General features: G+C 40.5%; 1 protein-coding gene across 6 annotated transcripts in view; it reads right to left on the bottom strand.

The window, feature by feature from the left end:
* Nucleotides 1-27,957, bottom strand: part of ALPK1 (alpha kinase 1) — a 126,305-nt gene that overhangs the window by 28,360 nt on the left and 69,988 nt on the right. For all 6 annotated transcript variants that reach the window (XM_049631048.1, XM_049631047.1, XM_049631049.1 and 3 more), the window contains one exon: nt 1,121-1,319. In XM_049631048.1, the coding sequence (XP_049487005.1) occupies nt 1,121-1,319 (199 nt within the window). The remainder of the gene's footprint in view (nt 1-1,120; nt 1,320-27,957) is intronic.

Below are 27,957 nucleotides of genomic sequence, written 5' to 3'. Positions count from 1 at the left end.
CTCTGCAGTTACTCTAGAAAAGTAACCAACATGGACACAATTTACACACAGCTGCAAGAACTTGAAAGTGAATGAACTTGGGCTTTTGAAAAGTTAACCTCCACAAGCCCATTTCTCTCATGTCCTTTTATCTCTGTGCCTCTCTGCATCCAACAATTGTCCCATTTAGTATAGTCAGTACAGTTCCTTTTCAAAGGAAGTGAAGTAAAGATATTTTAACTCCTTGCAGGCCAGGCTTATTAAAAACAGCAACAATAGCTAAAATCAGTTTTAAAAGGAAGTGAAGTAAAGATATTTTAACTCCTTGCAGGCCAGGCTTATTAAAAACAGCAACAATAGCTAAAATCAATTTAAAAAACTGAGCCAGTCCGGGAAGGGCAACTTGCTTTCTACTTCTGTCCTTTATTCTTTCACTCTTAGAAGTGAGAATAGCAGGCTACACATTTCTAAACCTCATGGTTATCAGTAACTTAAATAATTCAAAAATTCTATAGAAGTAAACTTCACTGTAATGCATAGCAGGTCTCTTTCCCCTCCAATCCCCCTCTACATTACATCCTAAGTTAGAATGTCAGCCTCATTTTTCATTTCATTCAAAGTGACAGAAGGAAAAAAAAAAGATACTTTAAGGCCTAATCAGGTACTGTACCGGTGTTCCCAGGGATGGAAAAAACCCTCAAATTACTTCAGTGGGTTTGTCAGCTCTATTGTTAGCATAGTCAAGTGGCCCTGCAGAAAGGAGACAGGAGAACTAAGAGAAAATAGTAGAATTTTAATCTGCTTTTTAAAGGCTCTTGGTCAGAAGTATAGCAATTCAGATACCCCTGTTTGAAAGCAGCAGGACAGATTTGTTAGAAGACAAAAGCTCCAATTAGTATTTTCCACACCCTTTCACAATTTTCTCTACCGCTTTTGGCTCTGAAACCCTTTATGCCAGGGCCTTTGTGCTGGCAAGAGGCGGGTGGAAGGGCATCGCGGGCCGGGGGCGGGGAGAGCCCGCAGCTTGAAAAGATGGCCCGCGGGCCCGGGTGCCCGCCGCACTCCCCCGCGGAAGTCAAGTAGCCCCGGAGGGAAGGCGAGCCCGCGGCTGGACGTCCCGGGCCGGCGGGAGGAGGCCTACCTGCGTTGACCGAGAGTCGGGCTTGGCGAATGACCACCTGCGGGGCAATTGGCGTTCCCGGCTGCAACTTGTGGAGCCTTTTGGCGACCTGCAGGAGCTGGCCCGACACGTCGAGCCCGTACAGGAACCGGTCGCTTAAGAACACAATGGCAGCAGCCGTGGCGCAGTCGCGGGCGAGGATGGAGCCTTTCAAGGACGCCTGGAGGGACATCCACGGGACGTCATGAACCAGACAGAAGCCGCGCCCGGCGCAAAAAGAAGGCAGCCGTGACACCAAGCTTAATCTCTAGGTGTTTTTGTTGAAACAAGAGCAAGAAAACCTAGAACTAGGGGGAGAAACATACTTTCTTGGGCGGCCGAACTAAAAGAAAAAAAATAAATTTTTTGGAAATGGAATAATGGAAAAATGGAAAAATCCAATTCAACTGGGACAGAAAATATTTCTTTCATTTCCCCCACTACGGTTCTAAAATTATACAAGTGCTAAATGCATATTTCCTGTTATTAGAAAATTCAAACACAAGGTAAAAATGAAAAGTGCCCCTTAGTCGACTCTTTACATTAGTTTTTACCCTCCTTGCCCCCAAGCTCATTCGCATTCTTCCTCATAATGGTGTCAGAGCGATCCTTCTAGAAATTTCTACCCTTTTATGTGTGTTTAGGCATTAATTGATTCCTTGTCTTGCCTTGCTTTCTCCCCCCCCCTTCTCTTCTCCCTCCTTTTCTCTCTCATAAATGAGATTACACTACACATATTGTTATGCTAGCTGGTTCTTTCAGTCATGGTAACATCTAGAAGAGGGTTCCACATCAATTCACCACACTCTGCTTCATTTAATGCCTACATTGTAATTAAGAGGAAATACAAAATTTTAGGTAACATTTTAAACATTTGATTTATATGTAGTTAATGAATACAACAAGAAAAAGAAGAAAACAGGCAGGAAATGAAAGTGTAACATAAAGAATGAGATAAATGAGGCAGAATTATGGGAAACATCATCTTTTGGTCTTGTGAGGTGTTACATTAAAGACACTCAAAGCCTTGTAGCTACTAGCATAAATGAGTTTCCCACCCAGCAGTACTTTCTCCGTTTACTAAACTAAATCAAGCTGTGTTTTCTGAGCATGTGAACTCACATATAAAGCCCTGAAAGCCTTGCTTATTTTCCTAGCACGATGTTACTACACGAAGCACTGCTACATAATCCAAAGTACTAACATTTCTTGGATAAAAACTAGGTACTGGGCACAGTGCGAAGTGCATGCCATGTACTAATTCACTCACTCTTTACAACAATCCTAACAGGCAGGAAACCTGAGACTCACAGGGGTTAAGTAACATGCCCAAGGTCGCATGACCTCTGACTAAGAGGGAGGATTTGAACACAGGAAGTCCAGGTCTAAATCCCACATGCTCAAGTCCCATGTTGCACCGACTGTATTTTAAGAAAACAGGAGTTGGACATCAATTATCTGATACTTGCAGTGATGCCATAAATACCAAATATGTCATCAATGTTGTTAGAGTTGCTGGTCTGAAGCATGATTTACTTTAACAAATTTAAATTTTTTAAAAATGTTTATTTATTCTTTAGGGAGAGAGAGACAGAGTGTAAGTGGGGGAGGGGCAGAGAGAGAGGGAGACACAGAATCCAAAGCAGGCTCCAGGCTCTGAGCTGTCAGCACAGAGCCTGACGCGGGCTTGAACTCACCAGCCATGGGATCATGACCTGAGCCGATACCGACTGAGCCACCCAGGCACCCCTACTTTAACAAATTTAAGGTAAGAGAGGATACATTCAAACTGGGAGAGAATAATCTCTGCTTTTCAAAATCTGCTTGGAACAGTGCTTTCAGAGTTGTAATTTGATACTTGTATATCTATGAGTAAAACTGTTCTAAACTTTTATATCTGGCCCATTCCAGAATTCTATCTATGGTGCTTATTCATGTGATTTGGCTTTCGGCATATATGTTTTGGTGTGCTTATCTATAGCACTGCATATAGAAAATAACATTTGTATTTATAGGTATTCATCCATCAGGTAAAGCCTACCAATAACCAGTACAATAAGCCCTCTATTTTCATGCTGATGCTCTCAACTCATTAAAGCTTTTAAGCTATCGCTGTGTTTATGAAGTCTGGAAAGTGATAATTTGCATTTATATTTATCCTTTTGTTAAAATTGATCACTGCTCTCATTGTGGTATTGATGCCATATTTTAGGGGGGACGATGTCTTCTTTTGATGTTTTTTTTTTTTCCACGTGAAGGGAGCTTACTTACTGTAGCACACCTGGCCTCTTTCTTTACCCACTCTGCCCCAGGGGAGGTGGAATGACTAATCTGGTAAATTTGGGAAGAAGAAACTGGGCATGTCTGGCTTACCTCCTCTCTCTCTCTCTCTCTCTCTCTCTCTTTTGTTTCCTTGGGAACAGGTGTCTAAGGGAAACAGGATTCTCTGCTCTTTCATATCATAAGTCTAATCTAGAAAGCCACCCTTTATGTGGTGTTCTGCTTGCCTCAGTAATTTCTGTGATTGAATGAGGATGTCTACATAATTTAGGGGTTCAGCTAGCAGACCCCTTGTACTCTAATATGAAGCTATATCTTTCTTTCTTTTTTTTTTAAGTTTATTTGTTTATTTTGAGAGAGACAGCCCGAGTCGGGGAGGGGCAGAGAGACGGGGTGGGGGGGTGAGAGAGAGAGAGAGAGAGAGGAAGAGAGAGAATCCCAAGCAGGCTCTGTGCTGGCAGCACATGGGGCCCAAACTCACAAAACCATGAGATCGTGACCTGAGCCGAAACCAAGAGTCAGAGGCTTAACCGACTGAGCCACCCAGGTGCCCCTGAGGCTATGTCTTTCAATTTAGTCTTTATCAGAATTAAAAGTAATGTTTAACCTGATTCTGCCTACCTTTTTTTTTTTTTTTTCTCTCTCAGCTTGCTCAGAATCCAGGAGGGAAGGAATCCTGGATCCTCTCAAAGATCCCAACATTAATTATTGCCTGATATATCATAACCCTTTCTGAGGAAAACTGCTTTGCCCAGGGTCCCTGCCTTTGAAATAGCTATGCATTTTGCTACTTGCCCTTGACTCCATTTCCCCACCCACGCACCAGCTCAAAGTTAACCCAAGAGTACCCAGCCCCACGACTCTGTGGCCTGGCTTGAAAAAATGAACTTTTAAATCTGAACTAAGAAATATAGAAGGGTAGAAAGAAGCAGAAAATAGAATATAGCTAAGTCATATTTATGGGCAATGGCAGAGTGAAGATTGAAGAATGATGGCTCTGAATCCAAATTTACCTTTTCATGAGGGCCATTTTTAGAGTTACAGGCTTCCTTTATTGTTCCATTATGTTTTCATAATAATGTACACCCCATTTTGTGAATATGTTTGAGTGAACCTCTGTTCTTTCCAACCAAAAAAAAAAAAAAAAAACAAAAAAACCCACAAAACCCGAACTAAAACTGCAATGCTCAAAACTTCTATTGAGAATTGTCAAGTAAATCATCAATCTGAAAAACACAAATCTTGAAGCAAGAACAAGTCAGTCATTTGACATGCAGAAACTGTAAATCAAATGGAAAGGAAAATGTATGGTGTTATGTATGCCTTACTCTGTTCAGTAAGGCCTGTCCCTGATCAAGAGTCCTTCCTATGCGAGGTGTATGTGATAGAGTCCGTGAGTTTGCAACCTCAGCTGTTCCCTGCACAACTGGCAGCCTGTTCCACTTCCAGGCTTCCTTACAGGTCCTGCTTGGAAAGTGCAGCACTCTTCTGCAACCCTGCTCATGACTATGTATCCTGCAGGGTACTCAGCAAGCCACAGTGGGTTCCCTGTCTTCGAGGTTGCACTTCGGTGTATGCTCAATGTTTAGTTCTGTTCTCCCTTCTCGTAGGTGCCCCACTTCAGCGTTAGGGTGATTGTTTACCTACATGGGATGCAATGTTTAGTGACAGGCTATTTTCCAAGGGTGATTCTCAATCCTTACCTCTCTGACAAAAATGGTTTCCATCATTGTAGCACTATCCAGTTTATGAAAAACATTCACGTGCATTAGCCCAGTTAAACTTAGAGTAACTATCAAATCTAAGTAAGGTAAGGAAACTGAAGTTGAGAGGTTACGTGACTTTCCAAATTTATAAAGTCAGAGGGTCAGGGTCAGGCAAGAACCCAAATCTGCATCTTTAAAAATATTTTTTTATTGTGGTAAACAATACGTAACATGAAATTTACCATCTTCATCATTTTTAAGTGTACAGTTCATTAGTGTTAATCCACATTGTTGTGGAATAGATCTCCAGAACTTTTCCATTTTGTGAATATGAAAGTCTATACTGATTAAACAACTCCTCTTCCCTGTCACAACCCAGTCCCTGTAACCACCATTTTAGTTTTTTTTTTTTTTTAAGTTTATTCACTTTTGAGAGAGAGAGAGGCAGGCAGAGGAGGGGCAGAGAAAGGGGGACAGATGATCTGAATCAAGGTCCATGCTGACAGCAGGGAGCCTGATGCGGGGCTCAAACTCACGAACCTGTAAGATCATGACCTGAACCAAAGTCAGAAGTTCAACTGACTGAGCCACCCAGGTTCCCCTTACTTTCTATATCTATGAATTTGATTATTCTAGGTACTTCAAATAATTGGAATCATACAGTATTTGTCCTTTTGTGTCTGGCTGGCTTCATTTAGCATAATGTCCTCAAGGTTCCTCCATGTTATAGTATGTGACAAGATTTCCTTCCTTTTAAGGCAGAATTTTTCCACTGTATATATGTACCAGACCTTGTTTATCCATTCATCTGTTGATGGTCATTTGGGTTGCTTCAAACTGTTGGCTATTGTGAACAGTGCTGCTAATGACATGGGCATACAAATATCTCTTCAAAACCATGCTTTCAATTATTGTGGCTATATATCCAGGAGTGGGATTTATGGGTCATATGGTAACTCTATTTTTAATTTTTTGAGAAAGCTCCAGGCTGGGTTTCCTTAGAGATTCCACCATCTTACGATCCCACCAACAGTGAACAGAGTTCCAATTTCTCCATATCCTTGGCCAACACTTGAGGAACTCAAATGTCTAAAAGGTCAGTTTTTCTTCTGCTTTCTCCTTATAGTCTGATCAAGGTGATTTTGCTCAGTGCTTGATCTGGGCATAGGATACTGGGTCTTTGGAGCTAGGGCTACACTCATCACTCACTGAACCCAAACAGTAGCTCTGAGGAAACCATATCCTTTATTATGATGAGAAAATTCTAACGGCGGGGGGGGGGGGGGGACAAAAACCCCCCACAACAATTGAAAAGAGTGTTTTTGTTATGTATTTAAAAGTAAAAGAAAGAAAAGAAACTTTATGGGAGATGGCCTTCACGGTCACTGTTTTGAAAATCTCTAGTTAAAGTTGGTGCCATGAGAGCAAATGATGATTTGGTGATTAGCTAGAAATTATTCCAGCTGGACATTCTTCACACTGAGCTGCAAAGACACTTTGCAATTCCAGTAGTAACTTCTGTGAGGTGGTCTTCCTGTGTTGGAAAGATGGAGTTTCTAGGAGTTTGGGTAGGTCAAGGTGGCCAGAGTTCACAGAGAAAGGAGCACAAAGCAAGAAGTCCAGAGATCTGAAAAGGTCCTTCAAGTTTTCAGGAGACCTCATTCATGGAAAGGCACCACACCAAGCTGGAGAAAGAGCTACCTAAAAGGACTAGAGGAAACAGTCCCCAGGCTTCATGTAGGTCTTATATTTCCACCAATCAGAAATGAAAACCTTGTTGTCCACAGGGCATGGGGTATTCAGAAGGGCATCACTTCAATAGTGAGTTAAAATTAGAGTAAAGTGGCTCTTGGTCTACTCTGAAAGTTTAGAAGCAAGCTTGAAAAAGAGCAATTTCCTAACTTGACTGAGTCCCAAAACAAACCTCGAAAATATTTACAGGCGGGACGCCTGGGTGGCTCAGCGGGTCAAGTGTCCGACTCTTGATTTTGGCTCAGGTCATGATCTCAGGGTTCCTGAGTTTGAGCCCCACATCAGGCTCTGCACTGACCACATGGAGCCTGCTTAGAATTCTCTCTCTCCCCCCTCTCTGTCCCTCCTCTGCTTGTGCGTGTGCTCTCTCTCTCTTTCCCTCCATCAAAGCAAATAAATAAAACTTAAAAAATTAAGAAAAAAAGTGTTTATGGACTTGCAAAATACCCACCATCCAATGTGGTAAAATTTACAATGTCTGGCATCCAGCCAAAAATTGCCAGGCATGAAAAAAAAGCCCAAACTGCAAAGAAAAATAAATCAATAGAAACCGACCTCAAAATGACAGTTATTATAACTATATTTTGTAAGTTTCAGAAGGTAGAGTAAAAATTAGGTAGAGTTAAAAATATACAAGGGAGATGTGAAAGTTGATCCAAATCAAACTTCTAGAGATTAAAAAATATATAATGTCTGAAATGAAACCACAGATATCTGAATTTGTTCTTAGCTGGCATTTATTTGTCAATGGCAAATTACTTAACCTCTCGGAGTCTCAAAGACTTCATCTGTGAAATGTGGATAATGTTTATTTTCACTGCTGTATCAGGATTAGAGGAAATGTGAGTCAAATGCTCAGCACAGGGCCTGGCACATGGTAGGTGCTTAATAAATGACAGGGAATACTGTGTGTGGGGGGGGGGGGGCGGGGGATAGGAAAAAGAAGTGAGTTCATGCACTCTTTTTCTCCTTATGGCAAAATAACAAGAAAAGACAGGCTCTGAAAATAACCGTCAGCAGAACTTTCAATAGAGTGAAAAGGAAATAATCGATCATGTGTATAACATCCATAAGGCTCATCTCAGAATACGACCAAGCCTCTAATTTCCTTTAATCTCTTTCTTCTCTTCGCCAACTCTAAGGAGTGATGTTGCTTGAAACTGAGAAAAAAAAAGGAAAATGAGCAGGCTTTATGGCAGTTGGTGAAGGAAAGCGGGTTCCTGAAAGGGAGCCTTCGCAGCACGTGCGAGTTGCTTTTGGCTGTCGCCAATGGAGGAATCCCTCCCCAAGCACCTGTAAACTGATGCTGCAAACACCCCATTCTGCATCCCGCATGAACACGCCATATATTTGAGCAGAGAACATTGCCTAATCTATTTTTCCCCCTTCTACTCTTAATAGATTGGAGCACAAAAGCCTGAGAGAGGGTGACCTGCCAGACAAAGGCCCTTTGAGTTCCTTGGAAAAGTAGACTTGGAGGAGGATGGAAGGAATCCAAGTGGCCCTATTATTTCCACTTGCACTAATTAGACATTTTTCTGTCAGCTATTGAGCACTGCTGAGAGGCCAAACTCACTGAATTCATTTCTAAAGTGTTTACAGAAGTTTGCATCTGTTTGTGTCTCTTCAGGAGGAAAATAAGCACTTCAATAGCATTGTGGAAAATCTAAACGAAGCATCCTATTCTGGAGGACCTGGCATACCCACAGCTGCATAATTTAACTCCGTTTGGGGCTGAGCTTCTCGCATCTCTCTCCAAAACCTAACGATGCAAAATGCAGAGAAGTCAACTCAGGAGAATCTTTTCTTTCTTGCCATTGTCTTTTCTCTCCCTCTTTTGAAACCTCGGCATGCTGTGCACTACATACAGATTTAGGTGGGTATCATTCTTGTCGCCCCTCTCTCGCATTTCTACCAGCACTCTGAGAAATTAATACCCACTTTCATTTGCTGCCAAGTGAAGGGATAGTAAATTCCTCAGCGGCAACGCAGAATACATCACCATCCTGGGAATCTCCCCCAAATGTACGCCCCGGGAGCACTCTGACTTCAGGAGGAGGGTAATGAAAGGAGGCCAGAGTGTGTGGCAAGGAAGGACACTAAAAGAGAAAGTTTCCCTACATGGTAAAATGTGCCTGGGTTATGCACAATTAGATTAACATGAAAGAGAGTCCCTCCCCCACCCCCACTCCCCAAAAAAGAAAGAAAAAGAAAACAACACAAAAACCCTAACCCACTGCCTACATGGGCAGTGCCTTTGAAATGCATATTGGTCTACATGGAATTTGATTCAGGGTTCTTTTGTTTGGGTTTGTAGGCCTATGACTGACCTGCCATCACAGAGCACTCAAAAATATGATCTTTTTAGACAATCTCACAGTAGCAGAATTTTAGTTGTTGGAATCAACATAGGATAACTCAAGGAAAAAAAAAAGGAACAGGAATTCTATTCCTTTATCTTTCTTCAGAGCCTGACTTAAGGGCTGTCAGATTGTTCAAATAGCCACCAACTTGTGTTTTTCTTGTTGAGTGATCATGTTTAAATAAAAATATGTGGATGTAGATAAGAGAGTGCTGGATTTCTAGAGACAGGCTTACAAATGAGTGTGTGCATGTGTGCGTGCATGTGTGCAACAGCCCCACAGTTGTTTTTTCACATCTGTTTTCAGAATGGAAAATATGGGGTTCTAATTGAGTTTATGGCACAAAGGGAACTTCACGGCTAGAAAGCTGAGTCAGGTGGTAAAGGAATTAAACTCCACAATGAGATTTCAATACACAGATGATTGAAAAAATGCTAAAGAGCTTTTTCTAAGGGCTTTTGCTGAACAGCAGCAAGGAAAAGTGTGTGCCGTTTTCATGGTTCCTTGCATTAGTGCTAGCCCCTCCCGATGCTGAGCATCAAGTTTGGGTCCCAGCTATGGGTTCAAAGCCATGATGCGTTTGCAGCAATGACAATGGCAGCTGTTCTCTAGGGGGCTGGGTGAGGGGACTCAGAACTGAAGCCATCTGGCATTGCAATTGGCAGGAATAGTGGAAAGGGAAATTATTGCTGCATAGCAAATTGGGAGATTGGAAAAAGGCAGGGGAAAGTGGGGGAAGATGTCCTGAGGTGAGGAATTAGCAGAATAAACAAATGAAAAATGATGATGCCTGCATAGTTATACATCAATAAGGAAAGCAGAGTAAGAGTAGAACCTGTCCAATTGGACTACTCAAGGTCGACGGAGGACCAAGCATGTCATGCTCTAAATTTGTCCACCCGCTGAAATGTGAGGAAAAGAACCGAACTTTCCTAAGGTTTATGCCCAAGGCTGGTTAACATTTCACTGATCTTCTTTCATTTTACCAGTAGAACATGCAAGTCCTTTTTGCAAAATAGTTGCATATCTTTTTCTCTATATACCTAAAGACAGCTTTTGCAATCATCTCTCCCTGCTTTTCATCCTCTCTCCCTCATATCTACCATAGATGGGAGTTGGCTGTCTTTTAGAAGAAAAAGAAAGCAGTTTCAAAACAGATGACCACTTGCCCAGGATCCTAGTGAATCTCATGGTCCCTGAGAACCAGGGGCCTGCATGCCTTAGTCTCTTCCAGGTTGTGATGGCCACTATCACTCTAGTCACCACTGGTCATTTCAAAATCCACATCGATGATTCACTTAGCACACTGATCTCGCTTGCCACAGCCTCTTTATCTCCAGTGATCTTGCTCTACACCAAGCCTTAGTCCCTATGACTATGATACTCATGACTCCCATGGTCAGTCATAGCCTAGAACTTAAAATTTTGATAACAGCCCAGTTGGAATCTCAACTTAACCATTTGATTCTCTGATCTTTATCTACTATTCTAACTGCCTTTCTCAGTAGCTCAACTCCAACAATTCTGCAACCCTTCAGGGACATCCACACAATCCATTGACCCCTACTATTGTTGTGTAACCAATCCCCTCATGTTCTCGCTTGACTCTTTAAATTCCTGCGGTGCATTGGGGCACCTGGGTGGCTCAATCATTTAAGCCACCAACTTTGGCTCAGGTCGTGATGTCACAGGTTGCGAGTTCAAGCCCTGCATCGGGCTCTGTGGTGACAGCTCAAAGCCTAGAGCCTGCTTCAGATTTTGTGTCTCCCTCTTTCTTTGCCCCTCCCCTGTTTGCACTCTCTCTCTCTCTCTCTCTCTCTCTAAAATAAATAATAAACATTAAAAAAATTTAAATTCCCACAGTGCATCCAAGTAATGACTTAAAAAAAAAACCCATTCTTGATGCCTTTGTCACTTTCTGCTTCTGTCACATAAATCTGGCAATTCCAACTATATTTATTGTTAAGGAAAAATGTTGGCCTCACATTAAAATCACTTAAGGGAGGGGCTCCTGAGTGGCTCAGTCGCTTGAGCCTTCGACTTCGGCTCAGGTCATGATCTTGGGATTCGTGAGTTAGGTCCCCACATCAGGCTTACTGCTGTTAGTGTGGAGCCCCCGCTCTCTCTGTCCCTCTCCTCTTGCACTCTCTCTCAAAAACAAAATCTCTTAGGGGAACTTTAAAAAGTTCAGATGTCTAGATGGCACCCCAGACCAGTTAAATTGAACTCTCTGGGAATTGTACGCAGGCATTGATTTCTTTTAATATCCCCAGGTGATTCAATGTGCAGGCAGAACTGCGAATCCCTGGGGTAGCCTGACTGTTAGCCACTTTCCTCATCCCTCAATTCCTTCTCTTGCTAAAGGTGAAATGAGTTATCTGATGGGAGGGGGCATACCTGGCTCAGACCTTTCCTCTCCCCTCTCTTCAAAACTTCCTCCCTGTTCGGGGTGCCTGGGTGGCTCAGTCAGTTGAACGGTTGAGTGTCTGACTTCAGCTCAGGTCATGAACTCATGGTTCGTGAGTTCAAGCCCCACATCAGGCTCTGTGCACAGAGCCTGGAGCCTCGTTCGGATTCAATGTCACCCTCTCTCTCTCTGTTCCTCCCCTACTTGTACTCTCTCTCTCTCAAAAATAAATAAAGATTAAAACAAAATTTAAAAAAAAAGGGGGAGGGCGCCTGGGTGGCTCAGTCGGTTGGGCGTCTGACTTCGGCTCAGGTCATGATCCCATAGCTTGTGAGTTCGAGCCCCGTGTTGGGCTCTGTGCTGACAGCTCAGAGCCTGGAGCCTCCTTCAGATTCTATGCCTCCCTCTCTCTGTGTCCCTCCCCTCTCTGTCTCTCTGCCTTTGTCAAAAATAAATAAAGATTAAAACAAAATTTAAAAAAAAAAGGGGGAGGGCGCCTGGGTGGCTCAGTCGGTTGGGTGTCTGACTTTGGCTCAGGTCATGATCCCACAGCTTGTGAGTTCAAGCCCTGTGTTGGGCTCTGTGCTAACAGCAGATTCAGATTCTATGCCTCCCTCTCTCTGTGTCCCTCCCCTCTCTGTCTCTCTGCCTTTGTCAAAAATAAATAAAGATTAAAAAAATTAAAAAAAAAATCTTTCTCCCTGTTCTACAATAAGGGAAGGAACTTGCCAGCAACAAAATGAGTCTGGGGTAGAGAATTTACCAACTCACTTGTCTGAATACCTAAAGCTACATTCTCCTATCCATTTTAGAATAATGAAGGCTGCTCTTTTGTATCTATCTTTCAGTTGGCTCTGAACACAGGAGGTGACAATGAGTGTTATTTGTTGCTACTTACAATCCCCAAATTATATCTACTTTTCTGCCTAACCTGAGCTTCTACCCAAGTAATTGCATGTGGCTGGAGAAAAACACACAACCATAACACTTTGAATTTATGACCTTAACATGAAGTTGGCCCTCAGCACAGCCTGACAGTCCAGCTACACTCACACCTTCTGCTCTCTTCTCAAGGTGTCATGCTTTCTGTGGACAACCTGGCTTCTTCTTTCACTGAGAAAACAGTCAATGAGAAGAGACCTTTCTTATTGTCTTACCCGGATTTATCAACCCTCTTGCAGTGGAACCCATGTTTCCTCCTACTGTCCCTTTGCCAGGGTTAAGGCCAACCTCCCATTTATATACTCAGTTCTATCCCTCCTTCTTTGCTCTAGGACACGATTCCTGTAAACACCCTTTTTCTCTTCCACATCATTAATTTCCTCGTCTCTACCAGATCATTCTCATCAGCATACAGACATAGTGTCTTTCATCTTAAAAAATTTTCCCTTAGGGGCGCCTGGGTGGCTCAGTCGGTTAAGTGTCTGACTTTGGCTCAGGTCATGATCTCGTGGTTCGTGAGTTCAAGCCCCGCATCAGGGTCTGTGCTGATGGCTCAGAGCCTGGAGCCTGTTTCAGATTCTGTGTCTCCCTCTCTCTCTGACCCTCCCCCATTCATGCTCTGTCTCTCTCTGTCTCGAAAATAAAGGTTAAAAAAAAAATTAAAAAAAAAATTTCCCTTAATCATATATCTTTGTACATCTTTGTCTTAGTTCAGGCTGCTATAACATAAAATGCCATAAACTGGGTGGTATAAACCTTGTTATAAACATCAGACATTTATTTCTCACAATTCTGGGGAAGTCAAAGAGCAAGGCGCCAGCAGATTCAGTGTCTGGTAAGACCCTACTTCCTAGTTCACAGACGCCATGTTTTTCCTGTGTCTCCCTGGGGCCTCTTTCATAAGGGCATGAATCCCATTCATAAGGGCTCTGCCTTCATGGCTTAGTCACCTCTCATAGGCCTCCCCTCATAATAACTTCACCTCGAGGGTTAGGAATTCAACATATGAATTTGGGGTAGGTGAGGGGATACAAGTACTCAGTCCACAGCAATCTCTCCCCAGCTCCTATGCCATGGTCTCTGTCCCTGTTTACAGTCAATCTCAAGAGTTGTCTAAACTCACTGTCTTTACTTCCTCGTTTCTCATTCTTTCTTAAAGCTATATCTTTCATCCCCAACACTCCACTGAACCCATGCTTTTCAAGGTTGCCAACAGCCTCCAAATCCAACGACCATTTATTAATCTTCATTCCAACTCCTAGAAGCATTTGGTTGAGTCAATTAATCCCTCCTTTTTATTCAAGTGACTTCTGGCATTTCGTTCTCCTGGTTTTCATTCTACTTCAATTGCTTCTTTTCTTCACTCTACTTTGCTGGAGTATCCTTCTCCAGCCTCTGAATGTTGAATGCCCTAAAAGTTCTCAAGCTGCTTCTCTTCTCTAGCTGCACTTAGACTGTCCCATAGCCTCAAATATCATTTCTGTTGGTGAATCCCAAATTTGAATACCATCCTTGGTCTCTTTCCTGAAATGCAGCCTTGTATATGAGATTGCCTAGATAACAGCCAACTTGTCAATTAGGTATATCAAACTTAACATATTTATTTTCTTTTTAAATTTTTTAATGTTTATTTATTTATTTTGAGAGAGAGAGAGAGTGAACAGGGGAGGAGTAGAGAGAGAGAGGGAGAGAGAGAATCCCAAGCAGGCTCCACACTCAGCACAGAGCCCAACATGGGGCTCTATTCTACAACCTTAATATCATGACCTGAGCCGAAATCAAGAGCCAGACACTTAACCAACTAGGCAACCCATGCACCCCTATTTTATTTCTTAAGTAGGCCCCACACCTAATGGGCTCAAACTCATGACCCTCAGATCAACAGTTGCATGTTCTACCAACTGAGCCAGCTAGGTTCCCCTCAAACTTAACATATTTAAAACAGAGCTCTTTATTTTCTATACTTGCTTGCTTCTCTCTTGGTGTCTCTATCTCAGTAAAACAAATCATCCATTCATTTGTTTAGGACAAAATTTTAGAGCTTTGACTCCAAGTTTGTGACTCTTCTCCTTCTCTTTTCTAATATATCAGCAAATCCTATTGGCTCTACCTTTATGTACAAATGTCTACAATATTTATTATTGATACGAATGTCATGGTTACATGTAATGACAAAGAAATGTCAGAGAAGCCTGAGAAATTAGAATTCTTATTTCTTATTTTTTAACTATGAAAATATCTCTAAAATCATAGCAAAACTATTTTCTTGGAGAGTGCTTAACCTGGAAATAAACGAAATGAAAAGAAAAATCAAAAGTCTATATTAGTTGATGTGACACTTGACTGTGGACAGAACTCAACTGATTTGGGACCCATGAGCTTAATCTCAATGAAGGGGAACTCATTATTGCAATACACTCCATTTATAGGGGAACATTTTGCACATGAAGGTTTATAATGTAGCAAATGATTCTTGGCATATGATTTACTGAGAATTTATTCATTCACCCAACAAAATATTTAAGATCTAAAATGTATCTTATAGGCATTGGATATACAACAAAGACAGACATGGTGTTATCTGATCTTCAAACATTTTGAAGATGAAATTTCCCAGCTCAATGTATTGGGTGGTTTTTAGAAAATATAGAAGAGATGAATGTCAGAGTTAAAAACAAAAATTTAATATTTAGGGGTGACTGGGTGGTTCAGTCAGTTAAGCATCTGACTTTAGCTCAGGCCATGATCTCAGAATTCATGAGTTCGATTCCCATGTTGGGCTCTGTGCTGACAGTTCAGGGGCTGGAGCCTGCTTTGGATTCTGTGTCTCCCTCTCTCTCTCTCTGACCCTCCCGCATTCTCTCTCTCTCTCTCTCTCTCTCTCTCTCTCCCCCTGTCTGTCTCTCTCCCTCTCTCTCAAAAATAAATAAACATTAAAAAATTTTAAAAAATTTAATATTTAGACCAAACATTTAGCATTATAATCTGAGTCAACACATTGAGTTCAAGTCCAAAAATAGGTCCCCAGAAGAAGAGCTATTTGATGAAGAAGATGCATTCTTCTCCCTTGTCCTAACCACCTTGGCTCCTGAGGAGATGTCTCCCTTCTCAAAGAGTACCAAGTCAGGTCAAAAGCAAAAGTTCTTATCTAATATGGTACTGGAAGACCTTTGTAACTGATGCTACTTTGTTTCCTTGGAACCGTGTTCACCTCATGTGGATATTACTCCTCTTAACAGCTAATGGGTTCTGTGAGTGGTAATAGCAAAGGAGTCTCAGGTTTTGCCCTTAAGGCACTCCAGGGAAGAATCCAGAATATTGGTTCACCACCACTTATGATTCTTCTATCTCAGTGGCTGTCATCAATGGTTGTAGAGGAAGAGGCCAGCTTGACAATCAGTTTTGTAGTCTGGGGTTCTTCCACAGCTACATTATTTTCTCTCCTTTTTTTTTTTTTTCTTTTTTTTTTTTTAATAGTGGTGGTGTGTGACTGCTGGTACCGGGAGAAGGACTTATGAAGAAGTTCAACTGTCAGATTCACTAACATACTGTTTGGAATGTTAAGTTCTTTGCATTGTTTGAAAGGTTGCCTATATACATTAATAGATAAATCTGAAAAAACTTCAGTCATTTTTGATATTTTGATAGCAAAATTCAGCTAGAGGCTTGATTACTCTATTTGATCTTAGCTTCTGTCTTTTTTTTTTTTTAATTACATTTCATTTATTTTTTTGTGGAGGTAGTGTATTCACATAGTTCAAAATGCACTTGGGGATATAGTGAAAAGTCTGACACCCCGGGCCCAGGCTCCTTCCTCCCCTCTGAGAAGGTGATTGACATTATCTATTTCTTATATGTCCTTCCAGAGAATTTTTTTGAATAATAATTCAGTTTCTTAACAGCTAAATGGTATTTTTAAAAATATAAATTAATACTAAAGGTAACACTGTAATATCAAAAGGTTTAAAAATCCATAAAATATTTTATATTTGCTTCCTTTTTTTTATGTTGTGACTTTTATTCTTGTGACTTATTCATTCCATAACTGAAAGCCTATATCTCCTTCTCTCCTTCACCCATTTTTCCCATCCCCACACTCCTCTTCCCCTCTGGCAACCAACTGTTTGTTCTCTGTATTTATAGGTGTGATTCTGCTTTTTTTTTGGTTTATTTTTTCTTAAAGATTCTACATGTGAGTCAAACCAATGATATTTATCTTTCTCAGTTAGCATTACACCCTCTAGGTCCATCTAAGTTGTTGCAAATAGCACGACCTCATCCTTTTTATGGCTGAATAATATTCCATTATATATAAATATAAATATAAATAAGCACACACACACACACACACACACACCCTGCATCTTCTTTATCCATTGGTCTGTTGACAGACATTTAGGTTGCTTCCATATCTCAGCTATTGTAAATAATGCTGCAATAAACATAGGGGTGCATGTATCTTTTTGAATTAGTGTTTTAATTTCTTTGGATAAATACTCAGTAGTTGAATTATTTGATCACATGGTATGCCTATTTTTAACTTTTTGAGAAACTTCCATACTGTGGTTGTACCAATTTACATTCCCACCAACAGTGTGAGAGTTCCTTTTTTCTGCATATCCTTGCCAACACTTGTTATTTCTTGTCTTTTTTATTTTAGCCACTCTGACAAATGTAAGTGGATATCTCATTATGGTTTTGGTTTGCATTTCCCTGATGATTAGTGATGTTGAGAATATTTTCATGTGTCTATTGGCTGTTAGTATATCTTCTTTGGAAAAAAATGTCTATTCAGGTCCCCTGACCATTTATTTTTCCATTTTTAATCAGATTACTTGTTCTTCTGGTGTTGCATTGTATAAGTTCTTTGTATATTTTGTATATTAACCCTTGCAAATATCTTTTCTCATTGAGTAGGTTGCCTTTATGTTTTGTTGATGGTTTCCTTTGCTGTGCAAAATCTTTTCATTTTGATGTAGTCTCAATTGTTTATGTTTGCTTTTGTTTCCCTTGAGTTTCTGTCTTGCCTCATAACTATAAAAATCTCATATCTGGCCCTAAGCCATGTCCTTTTGTTGATTAGCTTATAGTATAATAATAGCTACCATTTATTGAATGCTAGGCACCATTCTAAACATTCCATGTTATCCACTCACTTAATCCTCCAAACAATCTATGAAGTAGGTACTGTTATTACTATCATTGTAGATGCTGTTTACATAGGTTGCCCATGATGACAAAGCTAATAAGGGGCAGCTCTTGGATTCAAACCCAAGCAGTCTAGTTACCAAGTCAGCTTCCTTAGCCCCTACCTATACTGTCTTAATTTTATCAAGATTGTCATTGTCATTGTTACCAAAAACGTATGCTAGAAGAGTAGCAGTGTATAGCACAAAGAGAACTGTTTGGACCTCATTTTCCTTAGGGCTTTCTACTGGTTCTTAAACTATTAATTATCAGTGAAAGGATTAAGAGCTTACTTGTCCTGTTGTAATTTTAACAGCTATGCATACTTAGAGAAACAAAAGGACTCACCTGTCACTTTAGAGTCCTATAGTCCAAGGGAATCACATTCACATAAGCACAGCAGAAATAAATGTCCAATCAGTATGGGTTAGCCTTGCTTTAATAAAACCTCATTAAGGAAAAAAATCTCAGATTACTATACTAGGAAATGTCAACCTAAGGAATGGTTATGCATTACACGAGGTAGTCTTCATGATTCACTATAATATTCTTAAATAATGAACTTCTATAATCTATTTAAAATATGATTCAATTACAGAAAATGTTATTAATGACAAATAAGATACTTAAAAAGGGGAGTCAAATAGTGGTACTTCAACCAGGTTGTACATTAGAATCAATAGTGATGTTTTATTAATACAAGTTCTTGGGTCTCAATAGAGATCTAAATCAGGATCTCCAGGTTAGAGGTGCCTGGGTGGCTCAGTTGGTTAAGCGTCCGACTTGAGCTCAGCTCATGATCTCACGGTTTGTGAGTGTGAGCCCTGCATTGGGCTCTGCGCTCACAGCTCAGAGCCTGGAGCCTGCTTTGGATTCTCTCTCTCTCTCTCTCTCTCTCTCTGCCCCTCCCCTGCTCAGGCTCCGTCTCTCTCCCTCAAAAATAAATAAACATTAAAAAAAAATAAAGAATCTCCTGGTATATTTTAAAGAAGCTGCCCTTCTTTCCATCCCCCAACCCAAACTCACCCAGATAATCTTGATTCAGTCAGCTCATTAAACAGTGTTTGTAATCTCTGGCATAAGCCATTAAAATCTTAAACGGGTATAAGTAAGGTGCATTTTAAGCATATTAGGCAAAGATATGCCTTATACAAAGAGTGAAGGGAAGCTGTCCACAGTCTTATGCTCAAAGTAATAAAATGAGAGAGCTATTGAGAAAGAATGTTAAGAGTCTGACCTCTAAGCAAGCCCTTTTAAGGTCCTACCTGACAATGATTCCCGAAAGCCCAGAGATTTCTAATTCTTATACAGTGCCAGTGGGAGTAATTTACGCCTACTATGACGTTTTCAATGTCCATGAAAGAAACATATTTTGCTTCTAGTCTTTAATGGTGAATAACTATACAAAGTTCCATAACTGAGTTGGTAATACTTCCAAAATGTGACAGATTGTACATATATAGAGAAAAAGGAGCCAACTTGTTGAGGCTATTCTCATGAGGAAGCTAGTCATAGCAGTTGCTACAGGGAGACACTGCAGGACAGTGCAAAAAAAAGGGGGCTTTGATTGTACTGAGGCACTACCCCTTTGGGGTAACTTTTTTTAACTTTTTAGTTTCAACTTCTTATATATAAAGATAATAATACTGTACAGATTACTGAGAAAATTAAAGAGAACGTATGTAAAATGCTCCATAATAGATGCTCAGTAAATAGGAACTCATTATTTTGAGAGTGGATTGGGAGTAGATCTGTGGAATCACTGTCTCAGTTCTCCCATCCAAGTACTAACCAGCCCCGACACTGCTTAGCTTCTGAGATCAGATGAGATCAGGCACGTTCAGGGTGGTATGGCCGTACACAATCTCTCTGTTCTCAAAACAGAAAGACAATTCAAAAAGACTCCTCTGAAGTTTACCAGTAAGAAAGAAATTAAGCTTTACTGACATTTTAAAAAGTAGATGGACACCAGCTCCTTACTTTGCCTGTGTGTCAGATGGCCCCTTAGTACAGATGTTACCTGAGGGAGCCCTCATCTTGGAGGGGCCAACAATGAGAACTCTGAACTCAATTTTCAGTTGCTTGTATTGCAGTTTCTACATATCTGGTTAAGTAGATTGACAGATGATAGTATTATAAATCACGGCTGCTTCGAAATAACTCATAATAAGAGGGAGAAAGACTATAAACATCTCAAGGCAAAATTCTTTAAAGAATTGTCAACTTTACAGGGTTTAGATTTTTTATAAACAGACAAGTTCTCCAAAATTTCCTTTCCTGTGATAAGTGGCTGACAACAGTATGCTATCCAAAAGGTATTTTGAAAATGTTTTTCAGATCATGAGGGCTGGAAATGTTTTCATCATTGTGATCTTCATACCAAATAAAGCATCACATAAAGATAACTCACACAAATGGGAAATTTTTAACCTGTTTAAAAATCTTCTGCAGGAAGAGCTTTTACATCCTTTGTTAAAAAAAATAGTATCTTCTGATTAACTTGCAAAATGTGGAACTTTGCAGCTGAATTTCAGCACATGATGTTTCAGGATTCATGGATGGATTGAAATATGGGGAGTATGGATTAGCTGACCTCTTTTATTTGGATCTGCTTATGTTGGAAGCATAAGGTTTTTCAACTATGACTGCCATTAAAAAAACTAAGTGTTAAAAAAACCCTATCCTACCCATATCTTCAAGGCACAGTGCTAAGATGTTAAACATAACATCTAATTAAACATATTCGATTATAATTTTAAATTGAACAAGAAGTTCTCATGCCAATAATGTAATTTAAAAAATTATCCTAAAGTGGTCATTTAATCTTTGTGTTGTTCTTAGGTTTCCATTCTATAGAAATATATATACATATGCATAGTACGTGCATATAACTTATTAAATGAAAAATTAAACGGGGACGCCTGGGTGGCTCAGTCGGTTAAGAGTCCGACTTCGGCTCAGGTCATGATCTCACGGTTCGTGGGTTCCAGCCCCGCGTCGGCCTCTGTGCTAACAGCTCGGAGCCTGGAGCCTGTTTCGGGTTCTGTATCTCCCTCTCTCTCTGCCCCTCCCCCGCTCACACTCTGTCTCTCTGTCAAAAATATACAAACATTAAAAAATATATAAAAAAAGAAAGAAAAATTACATGTATATCAGGGTGCCAGCTAAAATGTTTTTCCTGATGGGGTGGGCAAAAACAACAACAAAAATCAAAGGCAACTGATGCAGAATATATTCATCAGTGGGATAACATAAGTTTTTCTTTGGTGCTGTACCAATATAGCCTAAAAAAGAAAGGGCTAATCCCAAATATCTGAGAAATTTGTTGAGCTTAAAAATTTTTGGTATCTGCCCTTGAGAGTGAGGCAAGTTGGTTTAATAAGCTGGGTAGATGATTTCACATCATGATAGGATGATGGCAGGCAGAGGGAGGCGGCACGTGGGGAGGTCTGGATTATATCTCAGCCTAGCCACACTCGGTAATATAGTTTAGGAGAGTCTCTTGAGCTCCCTGAACCAATCACCTCATCTGCAAAATGGGCATAATCAAATCTACTTTTGAGGGTTTTTCTCAAGATTGTATGTTGTGAACATATCAGATTGAATCCTATGAAACTGCCACGGTTTGATGTTTGTTGACATACAAAGACGATATTTTCATATTGTTTGAACTAATAGAATCCATGTCAGATATAGGGAGATGTATTTTTAGAGATGATATTTGTAAGCTCCTTAGTTTTTTCACCTATAAGATTTAGGAGGTGATGTTATTCTTACTTGCTGACAGGACTGAATAAACACCCCCCCAGGATTTATCCTTTTCTGAAGGTCACTGCTTTCTTCTGTCTGCCCGGGGACTGCAACGTGTTAATTTCCTGCATTTTGAACTTGGCTGCTCTGTCTGCTCATCTTATTCGGATCAACTCTTCCAAGACTTGGCTCAGCCTTGGGGTTTCATTATGGGGAGACATGAAGCTCATGCCATAGGGTTAGCCCTCATCAAAGGGATAACTCACATGCCCGATTCTGTGGCAGCTGAAGTTTCGTTGGTAGAATTTTAAAAACAAGTCATCGTTTTAATTTAAAACTTGAAAGTACCGTATTAAAAGGGGCGGTTTTTGGCACAGTTTTAGAGCAGGGTTTAAATCCTTGGTGATTTTAATCAGACTCTATCTTAAAGTCTGAAACTTCATAGGCCTTGGGGCTAATATTTGTCTTTTAAGGACTCCATTCTCTGGGTGCCTAATTTTCACTTATTGAATGAAATTTATTTTTGATGAATCTGAACATTTTGTCTGGTTGCTTTTCCAAAGAAGAACTATGAGGTTCAGCAGATGAAGCTAAGGTTTTAAGTGTTGATAATAGGAAATTATAAAATTTCTGTCTTAATTAATTCTGCTCTGAGTAAAAAAGTCCCATGATGTTAGCAGAGGGAGCCCAAGGCAGATTATAGGGCAGCAGAAAGGATAGGAAGGTGGCAAGGAAAGGCTGGTCCAGTTCTACCACAGGCCTGTGTGAAGAATGGGGGTGTGCAGATTCAGGGAGATTCAGGGACCTGGGTGTCATATCCTGTGGCTCTTGCTGATGGGGTCTGTGACTTATGGTGAGCCACCTCTTTCTGTCTCTGGGTTTAAGTTCCCCACTGACCAAATGATGAGCTTGAAAGAAATGATCTCTAAATTTCCCTCCAGCTTCAATGTTCTATCATTTGATAAAGAAAGAACTTGTATTGGGGCGCCTGGGTGGCTCAGTAGGTTGAACGGTTGACTCTTGATTTCAGCTCAGGTCAAGATCTCATGGTTGGTTGTGAGATCCAGCCCTGCTTTGGGCCCCATGTTGAGCCTGCTTAAGATTTTCTCTCTCCCTCTCCCCCTGCCCCTCCTGCACTCACACATGTACTCTCTTGGAAAAAAAAAAAAAGAAAGAAAGAAATTGTATTCATGCATACCAATTATGTAGATATATACACATATATTTTCCATATGTGTGTATGTGTGGGTACACAGCTGTGTGCTAAAATAATCTCCAAAAACATAACAAGAGAAGAATGATACTTAGCTTATGGCAGGCCATTAAATGGGAAGAGAAGATTCAGAAATAAGAACGTTGCAATTTCAAATCCTTCCTTTATCGGCAAAAGATGCCTTGTCCGAGTCACTTAATTAATCACCTTAGCTTTTTCATTGTTAAGATAGAAGCAATTCCGTATCTGTACTTGGTGTGAGAGAAGTGGTGCAGCATAACCTTACTACCCTTACCTAAGTTTTTCTGAACATTTGACCTGATCTGGATTTAACCGACTGAGCCACCCAGGCGCCCTTGACCTGATCTGGATCTAAAGGGGACTGAGCAACAGATACTCTTCTCTCTCTCTCTCCTGCCTTTTTCATAATGGTAAGAGATGTTTATGGTGAAGAATAAAAAAATGTATAAAGAATAAAAGTCAAGTAAATAAAAGTAAAATCCCACCACTTTCATGGAAATGCTCATCCAAATTTATGTAGATTTTGTTGTTCAGGATTAGTATTAGGTACTTTTGTAAGATGTACAGTTTAAAAGAGTTCTTGTTTTCAAATTAGCTGAGATTTCCCCCAGAGATTTAAGCCAGAAGAAGTAGCGGACTGCCATCTTAGAAAGATGGTTTCGGTTGCAGTGTAGAGTAAAGCTGGTGGGTCATGGTGATAATGAGTACTACCTGCCAATCTATTTCTGTGTCTTCCCCTCCTGAGCACATGGTAGAATGGTGTTTTCCAGCCTTCTTGACGTGAGTTGTGACTGCATCGCTTACTGTGACCTATGGTCATTTCTGTATGCACGTATGTAGAGCCACTGTGCAATTCATCATTTCCTTTTCCTCCTGCCATGGCAACTAGCAATATTCTAAATGGTAGGTATTCCATCAAGCTGGGTCCCTGAGGGGAGTGACATGAAGCAGAGCTCTCTTTCCCCCCTCAGATGGACATATAGAGACATGAAAAATCAAACCTTTATTGCTTTAAGTTTTGGCATTGCTTTTTCTGCAGTCTAACCTTACTATTCTTGTTTATACAGGGGACATGACTAGAGGTAGGGGAAGGGTTGGATATAATCTGGGAAGGAGGTGTCATGGTCTGAACCAGCACAGTTGCAGTAGGGTTGGAGAAGGGAAGATGTATTTGAGAGATATTTATGAGGAAACGGTGGGACTTGATAATTAATACATGAGGGTTGATGGGAAGATAGAATTAAAGATGATTCCTAGGTCTTGATTTGGGTAACTGGGAGGTTCATGATACCATTTACTGATATTGTGATCACTGGAGGAAGAGACAATGGGGTGGACGGAGCGAGCAAAAGTGGGGAGATGATGAGCCAGTTTGGGCCCTAGGGGACTTGAGATATCTGGGACATCCAAATAGAGATGGTTAGTGGACTGTTGACTGCTCTATAGCCCCGAAACTGAATGAAATAGAAAGAGTGATTGGCTTTTTCCAATCTGTTTTCTCCAGCCACGTTTAAGGATGAAATAATATAGTAAATACCCTACCCTACTTTTTTTTTCTTTTAGAAACCATTTTTGTTGAAATGTCCTTTTGAACAAATTCTGTTCTTGATTGTGGACTGTGGTATATTTTGCCTTCTTCTCTATAGAGGCATAGGACCACATACTAAGAATCTTGAGGTCATTTGAGAGTTTTTTTATTGCATTATCTTCCACATGTACATTAGCCAGCTTTCCTTTAGTGTATTAGTTTCCGGTGGCCGCCATAACAAAGCACCACAAACTGTGTGGTTTAAAGCAACGAAGATGTATTGTTTCAAAGTTCTCAAGGCTAGAAGTTCAAAATCAGGTTGTCAGCAGGACACACTCCCTCTAAGGTTGCACGCCTCTCTCTCGGCTTCTGGTGTTGCCAGAAGCCCTTGGCATTCCTTGGCCGATGGCCGCAAAACCCAACCTCTGCTGCTGTCCTCACATGGCATTCTCTCTGTATCTCTGTGTCTTCCCATGGCCTTCCTCTTCTAAGGACACCAGTCAGATTGGACTGAGGGCTCACTGTACTGCAGTATAACCTCATCTTAACTAATTACATCTGCAATGGCCCTATTTTCAAATAAAATCATACTTGGAGGCACTGAGGGTTAGGACTTCAATGCGTTTGGTGGGGGACAAATCAACCTATATCACTTGGTAAGACTGTGATAACCCCGAAATTTCAGTACCTTTAACAACAAAGTTACTTGGCTGTTGTTCATATTTAGAATTGGCTGCAGTTTGGCTCTAACTCTGAGACTCTGCTCCATGTATTTTTCCCTTTTCAGAAGCCAGGCTGAGGGAGTAGCCATGATCCTGTTCATGAGGCAAAGGAAGACTTCCAGTGGTAGAACTACACAATGGCTTATAAAGCTTCTGCTTGGAACTGGCATATGTTACTTCTAATCACATTTCATTGGCTAAGACAGGTCATATGGCCGAGCCTGTAAGAATTAGAAGAATATGTATCAAGCACCTGCCACATATTAAGTGATGGACAAATGGGAGGAACTGTTCCAACAAGCAGGGCTTTTGACAAAGGTTGGTTGACGCATCTCCTCATTCTGGTGGTTTTTCCAGGACATAAACTAGGTCTTCCACTTCCTTTGCCTTTCTTTCAGTGTTCAATATATCAAATGTGTGGCACATGTTAATACTCAATAAAGTTTTCCTGAGTAAATGAGTGAATATGCAGCTTGCATTCATTTTGCCTTTTGCATCTTAATGAAAAAGATCTCCACTATTAAAACCCCAAGGCACATAGTTGAAGATGAAACTTCATTTGAAAAAATCACTTGCTGAAAGAATCATAATCCAAAAATTACCTATTACTGCTTTTGAATTCTCTATTTTTTAAAAATATTTTTTAAACATTGATTCATTTTTGAGAGAGAGAGACAGGGCATGAGCAGGGGAGGAACAGAGAGAGAGGGGAGACACAGAACCCAAAGCAGGCTCCAGGCTCTGGGCTGTCAGCACAGAGCCTGACATGGGGCTTGAACCCATGAACTGTGAGATCATGACCTGAATCATGATCTGAGCCAAGAATTCTCTATTATTAATATGAAAACTGACACCTGAAATAAATGTTTTAAAATTAGTTTTAAGAACTTCTTAAACCCAGAGCTTATTCATGGAGAAGAATTTTATTGCTTCCAGGGATAGCATCTCACCTTACCTAGTCCTCACACAATGTATCTTTCTTGAACTTGACTTTTCATTTCCTAATACATTTATAGTCATCTTTTGCTAAATACTATTCCTGTCCTCTCTGCTCTTAGGTTAATCACACTAGCCATTTTATTTTTTATTTTTTTTTCAACGTTTTTTTTATTTATTTTTGGGACAGAGAGAGACAGAGCATGAACGGGGGAGGGGCAGAGAGAGAGGGAGACACAGAATCTGAAACAGGCTCCAGGCTCCGAGCCATCAGCCCAGAGCCTGATGCGGGGCTCGAACTCACGGACCGCGAGATCGTGACCTGGCTGAAGTCGGACGCTTAACCGACTGCGCCACCCAGGCGCCCCATACTAGCCATTTTAAAAACCTTTCCCCATAATATTGTAATGAACAACTCTTATCTTTATTCATTTTCATTTATGTTTTAATTTTTTTTATATATTTTCTAAATGCTTATTTATTTTTGTGATAAAGAACGCCAGCAGGGGAGTGGCAGAGAGAGAGGGTGACAGGATCCAAAGTGGGCTCTGTGCTGACAGCAGCTTACCTGATGCAGGGCTAGAATTCATGAACTGTGAGATCATGACCTGAGCTGAAGTCAGATGCTCAACCAACTGAACCACTCAGGAGCTCCTATTTATGTTTTAATTTTTGACCTCTTAGTACTTTAAGTAGTTTAAAAATAACAATATCAACAAGTTAAAGACAACAAGATTATCTGCAGACATATAAACATTCTGGAAGTTAAATCTATCAAACTCTGTTCATCCACAAAGCTTTTTCACCCATGATCACATAAGAAAACAACTACTTATTTATGTAGTCTCTCTTCAAATTACTGGTAGCACAGATATTTCCAAAAAAATTGTGGAATAAAAGTTATCATATTATCCATTTTCATGGTTATATAGTTAAGGAGAAAATGGGGAAAAAATCCTCATTTTGAGACTGCTTTATCTCCTTGCACCTTACACTAGCCAACCTCTAAAAATTACCCCATATCTCTTTGCAGAGACACCCCACTAAACTTAAGTTCCCTTTCTCCACAAAAACAGGGCTGAGGAGAGGCCAGATCCTTGCCAAGATCAGGATGCCCAAATCTGCAGGAAGGCTCAAAAGCAGGGCCTGTCCAGCAACTTCTCTTAGCCCGGCAACCCAGCCTGCTCTCAACTGCGACAGACATGCGAATCCAAACATGTCCTTAATCTCCTTTTTAAAAGTTTTGTTTTCATATTTTCTTTATTTGTGCAGGAAGCATCATTTTTAGAAGTGTAAAAGTTACTGGAAAAGTTACAAAAGGTGGCATCTACACAGAGGCCGGTGCCTTCATTCCCTGGCATCTCAGAAGCAAGGAGAGTTTTACTAGTAAGAACGCTACTGTGCCCGCCCAAAACCAAGCTAAACAGAAGCTAATGGTAAATGCCTTCAATACTTTTTGGAAAAAAAAAAAAAATCCATCAAAGGTTTTGCTGAATGATATTTATAAGGGCCTTACTGTTCTCTTTCAAAAACTGAAATGCCCTTCTCCGACACTTGAAAAAAATTGCTTGTGCTTTTCATCTTTTCCTCTTAGAGTGTAAACATTGTTTTGAGTGAAAAGAGCTGAAGGAGCGCTCACTTTCCCTTGAAATTTTATTTTTAAATAAGAGAGGGAGAAAATCCTTTTTCTGACTAATACTAATAATACAGGTCAAAGTGTCAGGCGATACACAATTAAATGGAAAACAAAAAAGGTTCCCCCTCTTTTTCCCACAGCACAATGGCACTGGAATATAAATTACCAATGGAGATGAAATAATACTTCAAAGCCTGTAGGGCAGGGCAGTGCAGTGTTTACAAAGTATTTTCTATGGCATGATGAGACATTAAAGATGATGGTAACCCATGGACTTGAGGGTGTTATTGAATAGTCTAAAACTAGCATGAGGTAGGATTTTAGGTCCCTATAGCCTGTGACCCCGTGATAGGCTTTGTTTCACAAGGGCAGCTGC

Source organism: Panthera uncia, chromosome B1 (assembly GCF_023721935.1).
Source record: "Panthera uncia isolate 11264 chromosome B1, Puncia_PCG_1.0, whole genome shotgun sequence".
NCBI lineage: Eukaryota > Metazoa > Chordata > Mammalia > Carnivora > Felidae > Panthera > Panthera uncia.
The sequence above is the reverse complement of the archived record's forward strand: the minus strand, read 5'-3'. Positions and strand labels throughout refer to the sequence as shown.